This window comes from Bufo bufo, chromosome 8, assembly GCF_905171765.1.
Source record: "Bufo bufo chromosome 8, aBufBuf1.1, whole genome shotgun sequence".
Taxonomy (NCBI): domain Eukaryota; kingdom Metazoa; phylum Chordata; class Amphibia; order Anura; family Bufonidae; genus Bufo; species Bufo bufo.
Window position 1 is genome coordinate 67,513,622 of NC_053396.1, and position 9,371 is coordinate 67,522,992.

Below are 9,371 nucleotides of genomic sequence, written 5' to 3' on the forward strand. Positions count from 1 at the left end.
TATTAACTATAAATGGAGAGTTTGACTTATATTATCTAGTAAGGATTGCAAATTATTTTTGGGGTAATGTTAATCCCTAGGAATAATCTGTTATTTCTTAATGAGTCAAGATATTAAAGAAATCCACAAAAAAGTGAACAAAGTGTGCAGACATTCCAAATATACAGTGTACAGCTCAAAGGTGGACACCAGCCAGCAACCCAGCCTCATACAAAATAAGGCCCCAGTTCTTTGTTGTTTTAATGCAAGACAGCAAAGACTGCAGACAACTGACACACCTCACACAAACTCCTGTCTCTCTGCCTGGAAAAATGACACTAACAGACAAATTTTTGTGGGTGAAAGGTCGGTCACAGCTTTATTCTTATTCATTATTTTAGACTCAATCCTTTAAGAATAACCATCAACTATAAACTGCCCGGCCCAAATCCGGTCCCCGGAGTGCGAGAAGCGCTATGCCACACCAAACATTGGTGCGCAAGTCCGCCTTCCCCTCCGTTGTAACTCTTGTAATCCTCCGACCTCCTGCTGTGACTTAAATCAGATCTGAAAAGAAACATGCAAAACATCGGAACAATAACCAAAGGGAGGGAGGGGGGGAAGCTTCCTTCCAGAGGTGCCGGAGACTAAGAGGCAAGACACAGGGATGACCCTCCTTTTTATTAACTCTAAGGGTGGTATCTTCACCCATTACCCCGCCCCCCCAAGGGAGGGGGGGAGCGAACACCAACAACCAGCTATGTAGCTTCAGCAGAAAGACAGTGGGATTTTAAATCCCAAACTGCCAGGCAGTGTCTGCAGTCCGGCGCGCCTGCGTTATACACTGTGGCGCTAGTAGACTGCAGACAACTGACACACCACACAAACTCCTGTCTCTCTGCCTGGAAAAAAGACACTAACAGCCAAATTTTTGTGGGTGAAAGGTCGGTCACAGCTTTATTCTTATTCATTATTTTAGACTCAATCCTTTAAGAATAACCATCAACTATAAACTGCCCGGCTCAAAACCGGTCCCCAGAGTGCGAGAAGCGCTATGCCACACCAAACATTGGTGTGCAAGTCCGCCTTCCCCTCCGTTGGAACTCTTGTAATCCTCCGACCTCCACGGAGGAGCCCATGTACCTCTACACGGAGCTCCGACCCCCACACAGCAAAAACAAGGCTTGCTCAACCCCATCCTGCAGGCCAGAGAGGAAAATGTCTAAGCCAATATCATTGAGGTGCACACCATCGGGCCGCATCAAACGCTGGTTGTCACCCTCCAGCTGGTAGTGACGAATAACTACTCCACCCCGGGATCGAACAAAACGGGATATTCTAGCATTAATGGACCTTCTTCAATTGAACCGGAATCCCTCGCACCCTGCCAAGTGACCCTGGGGATCATCTCAGACCATACAATAACCACTTCGGGAAAGAAAGTAGGAATTCTTTCCAAATCTGCTCTAATGAGGGTAATGAGCTCTGCTACTTTCAGCAAGCAGAGGTCATTACCCCCGGCATGGATCACCAGAATCACAGGGGAGCGTGCAAACGTGCTGAGGTAAACCGTTTCCGGCAAAACCTGCGACCAGCGAAGGCCACGCCAAATGACTTCCACATTCCGGAAACCCAGGCACCGACCGCCGGGTCTTGATTCAGCTCTCTGACCAGCCCAGAACAGGTACGAATGCCCCACAAAACAGACCGTGGGTCGAGGGGAATCTGCAAGAAAATGAAAGCAAGTCAGGGCGGACATAAGACACAAAACAATTAGACTTCCAGCGACCAATACGTTGCACTTCAGCATCAGGTAACCCCGCCCTGGCAGCCTCCGTCGCCGCGCGAATCCTGAAAGAATGTGACCCGTAATCCGACGGCAGGCAACCGAGGACAGTTAAGCAGCGCCGGAAAACCGAGCAAAATTGAAAGCGGGTGAGAGGGGAGGACGTTGCATGGTATAAAAACGAGGGGCATGGAGGGCGGGATGCCGCGAATTCCGAGGTCGCCGCGACTGGGCAAGCAGGGCCGGGAATGCGATATAACGACACGCTAGAACCCCGGCCACAAATATCAGTTTTTGACCGGCGAATGCGCACCAAGGAATCCGTAATATGGACATCCTCTTGCAAAACACCCCCTGGCCGGAACTTGGACGGGGGGGAGGAGCTCGCTTATCCAAAAAGCTCCGAAAAACACAAGGCAAAATGCAGTGCAAAACACCAAGACTTCTTGCGGGGAAGGGCAAACTTGTTGCAAGGCCTGAAGCAGTTGGACCAGTAGATGAAATGAAACCGGGCGCCGATGCTCTTTCCGCACGGCCTCCTTCCGCCAGCCCTTAAGGGCCTGGCGGACTAAGAAAAATTTGGTGACGTCCGCCCAACCCAATAACCTAAAATAAAAGCTAACCCCGGCTAAGCGGCGTTGGATAACGGACGCGGAAACGTTGGCTTCCCTTGCCTGCAAAATAAAGTCGATGGTTACGCTCAGACGATCTGACACAGAGGAATGGACCAGATGGGTCCCTGCTAGCGCTACCCAGCCAGCCCAGGCCTTACCATAACCCGTCCAGGGCCTAGGAGCCACTGAGGCTCTGATGAGAAGCATCACTTGCTCAGCGGGATGTCCCAGAGATGGGCCTGGCACATGGAGCCCTCCGGTGAAGCTCCTGGCACTAGGGTCCGGAACTCCTGCTAATGAAAGCGAGAAAGCGCATCAGCAGCGTTGTTAATGATACCTGGAACATGAGAGGCACGAAAATAAATATTATCCTGTAAACATCTTAACACCAGGTGCCGAACAACGCCAAAACCAGGGGGATGAGGAAGACAACCGGTTAACGCAATGAACCACAGACATGTTATCCGTGCAAAAACATACCCTCCTATTTTGTAGCGAAGGTCCCCATAATTCGATGGCCACTATAATGGGAAAAAGTTCCAACAAAGTAATATTGGAACAAAGGCCCGCCGCGCGCCACTCCTGAGGCCAGGGAGATGCGCACCACTGCGTACCTAGGATGGCACCCAAACCGGCAGAACCCGCCGAGTCAGTAAACAAGGACAGGTCGGACAGGAAATTTCCGGGAGCTGCCAGCACGTATGGCCGTTGTAAGAAAGCAGAAAACTGACCCACACCTGAAAGTCCCATTTAAGCTTGAGCGTGACACAATGTCCGACTTCGCCAATAAAGCACCCCGGCCTGCCGCTCTCAGTAAAGAGACTGCCCTGTCAAAGGAAACATAGGAGACTGTGGCGTCCTCCTTAGAAATCCCGACATTGACAGAATCGCCTTTGGGGAAGGACAAATGATGGATAAGTCTAAAACTGCCAGGTTCCCGCTTCGGTACCAGGCCCAATGGAGAAACCCGGATATTATCAAAAGGAGGGATGAAAAAGGGGCAAACTATTCTACCTAACTCAACCTCCTTCCCAATTTTAGACCGCAAAACCTCCGAATACCAGGAGGCAGACGGAAGGTTGACCGCCCAGCTAGGGCGACAGGATAACCGAAAAGGGATGAAAAAACCGAAGGAAAAACCAAACCTAAGCTCAGCGGAAGCCCTTTTATTGGGGTACAGCTCTAACCACGGGGACATCTCTGCTACGCTCACTGGGCTCTTTTGTGGTAGAGGATGCGTTGGATCTGGTCGGCTGCTGTCTAGGGCATCGAATGGCCGCATGAGATCCCCCGCAGACGGAACACTCATGTTTGAATTTACATAGAGAGAAGAACCTGCACTGGCCTTCGTTATACATCCAGCAGGATCCTGGCCTGCGGATTGACACAGGCCCCTGACCGCTGGAAGTGAGGCCGGGGGCCGCTGACTGAAAGGGCACAGATTTTTGTGACCAGAGGTCTGTGGATTTGACACCCCAACCGATATGCGGTTGAAGCGCCAATAGCCTACGGAACTCCTCGTCGTATCGCCACCAGGCGGAACTGCCGTGGGACTTATAGGCGCTATAAATGGATTCCAAATACAGAAATAATTCACTGCAGCGCTCCGGGTGCTTCTGTGCCATGACATAACCTAAGACCGAGAAGGCCTGTAGCCAATTACCCATGGTGCGTGCCACCTTGGGCCGGCGATCGGTGAACCTGTCTGAATTGGGGGGGGGCGCTCTTTATCTACAGTATGCTGGTCTACAGTAACTAATGACCAGATGTCTATGTATTGGTTAGACCAAATTTTCTCCATAGTGTCCATGTCCAAGTGCGCCCCCAAAGGAGACAGGCTGCAGAATAGCGATTCTTTATGATCACCAGCCCTAGGCGGGGCAGCAGGAGGGGGCTTACCTGCAGCAGCATTACTCCCGTCCAAATGCGACAATAAAGATTTAAGTACTGGGACCAACTGAGGACCCAAAGAGGCCCTCCAAGCCCCCGTAAAATTCAACTCACCGGTAGTAGAAGGACCTGGAGGTTCCACTGGAGCGATTGGAGGATTCGGATCCTGAACCGTGCTGGCCCGGCTGGCCCCGCGAGAAGACCGTGCAGCTGATGCATGGGCACCCCTTCTGCGTCGTGAATGAGACCTGCGAGCGGTATCGCTGCAGGAGCTGACCTCCGATGATGAAGGTGACCGCCAGCGAGACGATATGGAGCAGGCACTTCTGTGGGACCGCCGCGCAGACCGTGAACGATGACGGGAACAACGTGGATGACAAGCTGCCGACCTGCGCCGATAATGGCGGTCGAATACATCAGGTGAGTTTGAAGGTGAGCGCCTTCTGGAATTGGGGTGTTCCCACATGTGCGCAATAGGGGCAGAGACCCCAGTAGGGGGCCCTAAATGTGTCATAAGCGATGAGGAAGTGGTGGGATTGGCTACAATAAAGTCAGGCAGGGTGGCCTGGGTGGGATTGGGGGGTTGGGTTGGTAAGGGCATTAGGGCAACTGTTGGCACTCCCAGGAGCCTGTACCTCGGTAGAGGGGGCATCCCTGGGCTCATCTGCAGATGACACATTTGAATTTCTATTGCCGATTATTCCTGGGCTGCAGCAGGGAGCCGAGGAGAGAGGAGGTTGCCTGCCAGGGAGCGGGAAACTGCTGAGAACTGGAGGGGGGCGGAGCCACAGACCACGCTGCCGGAAGCACTGCCTGCACTCCAGCAAGCGCTCTGGAGACATCGCTACCCCGCTCATTAACACAGGTAAGCGCAGCTGTATGCTGCGCTCCAGGGACCTGGGATGCCTGGGCACTTAGTGCCAGAGCCGGAGTGGGGGCAGATATCAAAGCCGATGTGTGTACACTAGCAGTGCTACTAGGCACTAGCTCTGGCAAGGGGACAGAGGGAGCTCGGGGGTTAATGAAAGAAGCAGGGGGCGGGAGACCAGAATGTGCTGCAGGCTGAGCTGATAACGTTCCTGCACACAGGCTGGAGGCTGCGCCCCCCGCTTTGAAACTCTCACACGTGGAGGAGGGGGGGAGGGAGAGCTAAGTCTGGCTGGGGCTCTAGTATGCCGTTTAGGGCGGCCAGAAACTAAAGAGTCCCCTGCAGGCATCGCAGGAGGGGGCTCCTGCAAGCCAGCAATGAGGGATGATAGGAAAGATGGGTTTTCCTGGACTCTAGCAGCTAAGGCTGCCAGGAGGGCTCTGTCGTCGGCCATACCTTGGTCAGGAAGCTTCCTTCCAGAGGTGCCGGAGACTAAGAGGCAAGACACAGGGATGACCCTCCTTTTTATTAACTCTAAGGGTGGTATCTTCACCCATTACCCCGCCCCCCCCCAAGGGAGGGGGGGAGCGAACACCAACAACCAGCTATGTAGCTTCAGCAGAAAGACAGTGGGATTTTAAGGCTGGGTTCACACGAGCGTGTCCGGATTAGTTCCGGATGCGTCCCGGTGTGTTGCGGCAAACCCGCGAGATTGTTCAGTTTTTATCGCGCGGGTGCAATGTGTTTTGCACGCGCGTGATAAAAAACCGACTGTGGTACCCAGACCCGAACTTCTTCACAGAAGTTCAGGTTTGGGTTCGGTGTTCTGTAGATGTTATTATTCTCCCTTATAACATGGTTATAAGGGAAACTAATAGCATTCTGAATACAGAATGCTTAGTAGGTGATCAATTGAGGGTTAAAAAAAAAATTAACTCACCTGCTCCTCTTGTTCGCGTAGTTCTCCCGGTCTTTAGTTCTTTAAAAGATGAACTATGGGCTAAATGACCTTTGGTGAAGTCAGATCACATGCTCCAATCACATGGTCCATCACCGCGGTGATGTACCATGTGACTGGAGCATATGATCTGACGTCACCAAAGGTCCTTTAGCCCATAGTTCATCTTTTAAAGAACTAAAGACCGGGAGAACTACGCGAACAAGAGGAGCAGGTGAGTTAATTTTTTTATATTTTTTTAACCCTCAATTGATCACCTACTAAGCATTCTGTATTCAGAATGCTATTATTTTCCCTTATAACCATGTTATAAGGGAAAATAATACAGTTTATAGACTGTCACCTAGCAACCATGCGTGAAAATCGCACCGCATCCGCACTTGCTTGCGGATGCTTGCGATTTTCACGCAACCCCATTCACTTCTATGGGGCCTGCGTTGCGTGAAAAACGCAGAATATAGAGCATGCTGCGATTTTCACGCAACGCATAAGTGATGCGTGAAAATCATCGCTCATCTGAACAGCCCCATTGAAATGAATGGGTCCAGATTCAGTGCGGGTGCAATGCGTTCACCTACCGCATTGCACCCGCGTGGAAATCTCGCCCGTGTGAACGCAGCCTAACTCCCAAACTGCCAGGCAGTGTCTGCAGTCTGGCGCGCCTGCGTTATACACTGTGGCGCTAGTATATACATAATAATCACAATGATCCCTGCCATATAATACAGTGTAAGGTCAGAATAAACACACCAAACTAAATTGGTCTGTAGATAAGGAACAAATAAGCATCTGATTTGGTACAGTTCCTTTTTATATATTAAAGGGGTTGTCTGAGATTTTTAAGTAATTGCTTAAAAGCAGAAAATTTAATAAATACATTGTTCACCTCAGTTCCAGTCTCTGGCCTCACCAGTCACGTGTGCATGAACAGCACATGATCAGCTGCAGCAAGAGGTCGCACTACATTCTTTCCAGAACAGTAAAAATGTTCCTCTTAACATTTTTGAGGAGTATTTTTATCCGAGGAGGAGTATGAAAGTTGCAGTAATTCAGATACATAATACGTAGGCCTACACGTGTTCACATCTGCATCTATTTGGAGCGTCTGTTGCAGATTCTGTCAAAAAGACGAGACAAAAAAGCCTTGCATAGAGAACTTTTGTCTGGTAAAAAGCCAGGATCCCAAACGGAAACTGAATGGACTCCATCATTGTCAGTGGAGTCCGTTCCGCTTCTTCCCTGCCATTTAGGCTGGGTCCACGTCACATTTTTGTCATACATTTAACGTACACAAAAAAATGTATATATTTTAACAGACACCACAGACAGATGCCATAATTTAGCATCTGTCACCACAAACTTCCATTGTAAAAAGAAGAGTAGTCGTTAGTCTACTTTTTTTTTTTTGCTGTACTTTGCAGAATGGAAAATGTCGTACACTACACTTTCCCATCCTGCAGTCCTGCATTTTTTTTAAAACTGTCTAAAGGCGTCTGTTAATGTATACTGTTTTTGTGTACGCTAAATGTATGACAAAAACCCGATTGTTATTTTCATTGCTCTGCTCATCTAATGGAGCAGAACAACAGAAATAAATAGTGGTGATGTGAACGTGGCCTACAAGGTGGGTGGTTATGCAGTGGAACCAGTACTACTCTACATAACATCACGCTATTACAGCAGTGATAAAATACAGTCCAATATAGTAGATTTCCCTGACTTTACCACTTGGCAACATTAGCCAGTCTGCATTCACTGCACTACATACATCACACACTGCACTACATACATTACATACATCAATACATTACATGCTGCTACTGCTGTCCCTTTGTTCTGAACGTCCATCTTGATGTACGGGCTGTAGTCTTCAGCTCCACTGCCACCATATTTTGTAGGGTCCTTGGGCATAGCACCCCGCTCTCCTTACTATAGCAACCCCTAAGAGTTAGCCCCTCTTTACAGCTCCCGCCAGCTTCCGCCACAGGGCACTGTATCACTCTGGCAGCCCGCCAAACTAACCAATAAAAAAGCTCCTTGCTGTAAGGAGCTTTGTTATTGGATGTTTCAGGCAGCATCCCTGGGCTGCTTGTGCTATTCACAGCGCACCCTGAAGTGATGAATCACAGGGAAAAGTCTAAGGCGTATTGGTACGCCTTAGACATTTTCCAGGGAGTAAAATCGCATGAACAGGCGTCTATGACGCTTGTACAGGAGTTATTGCAACCTGCATCTATGAGTTTGTGAAAGCCTCAGACAGAACATGGATGCCATCTGTGTTCTGTCTGTTTTATTGACCATTGCTAGGAAATGCTTGAGAAATCCCTGGAGGTCAAATAATAGATAAACGGACCAAAAACTTCCCCTTCTCAGACATCTTCATGGATGAAACACAGTTTTTTTTAATGACATCAAATGGATCCAGATCTACAGATGTGCTTTCAGATACAGTACTTTTTTTTATTTTTTATTAATACATTTCCAAATACAACAAAGACAATAATCATCTCCATAAAAATGCATTTTTATTAGATACAGTACTTAAGCTGTAACAGAGTTTGGAAAGTCTACTGTGATGGGTCTCAGGGGCGGGCTGGGAACTTAAAGTGGCCCCTGAAAAAAAAAAGTTAAAGTGGCCTCATGTTGTGGGAGGGTCCAAATTGACAGAAGGCTGGACAATATAAGTAGGCGGGACCAGAAATACCGTACTGCAGGACAAAATACTGCCTTAGCAGAACCAGATACCATGGTGCAACACTAAATACTGCACCAACAGAACCAAATACCAAAGTGTAGCTCAAAATACTGCCACCCACCCCACAGTATGAAGCTGTATCGTCATCATCAGGACGGCACTATCCTTGAAATCAGGAGGGCATCTGTGGTCACTGGCCAAGTGCACAAGTGTCTGATGCTCCCACATTAATACTTACAAAGAAAAGCTCTTCGAATTTTTTTGTGAAATTTGGTGAAGCAGCCGAATCAAATTTTTGTAAACTTGGATGGTATTGATGAAAATATTTCCATACGCTCGTGTGAAAGTGGCCATCAGCAAATAATATAATAATATAACAACAATGCTCAATTAAATGTGGTGGCAGGCCAGGCCACAGTTTACATTCTAAAGACATATTTGAACTACCATTTACTAAGATTGCTGGACTGTTTTTGCACAAGTCCCCCAAGTCGAGGTTGAATATTAATAAGATGCTTACAAGGTGTATCTTTTTGGAGAGAGGTACTCGGCAAGGATGTCAACTTTCTCCTTTGTTATTC

General features: G+C 48.7%; 1 protein-coding gene across 1 annotated transcript; it reads right to left on the bottom strand.

The window, feature by feature from the left end:
* Window positions 1-277: 277 nt before the first annotated feature.
* On the bottom strand, window positions 278-4,735 carry LOC120977888. Its single transcript, XM_040406044.1, has 4 exons — window positions 4,384-4,735; window positions 2,538-2,669; window positions 1,123-1,704; window positions 278-522 (listed from the first exon to the last, which is right to left on the bottom strand). Exons 1-3 carry the CDS (start codon window positions 4,733-4,735, stop codon window positions 1,283-1,285), a joined length of 906 nt encoding a protein of 301 aa, XP_040261978.1. The 3' UTR covers window positions 278-522; window positions 1,123-1,282.
* Window positions 4,736-9,371: the final 4,636 nt, after the last annotated feature.

Bases quoted from the DNA above. Each gene is read 5' to 3' on its own strand.
- LOC120977888 (XM_040406044.1), bottom strand. From the start codon at position 4,735: ATGTGGGAACACCCCAATTCCAGAAGGCGCTCACCTTCAAACTCACCT. The intron at 2,670-4,383 runs GTGAGTTGAATT...TTTCATTAGCAG, and splicing joins TCCAGGTCCTTCTACTACCG to GAGTTCCGGACCCTAGTGCC. The intron at 1,705-2,537 runs GTAAGGCCTGGG...ATTTTCTTGCAG, and splicing joins TAGGCCCTGGACGGGTTATG to ATTCCCCTCGACCCACGGTC.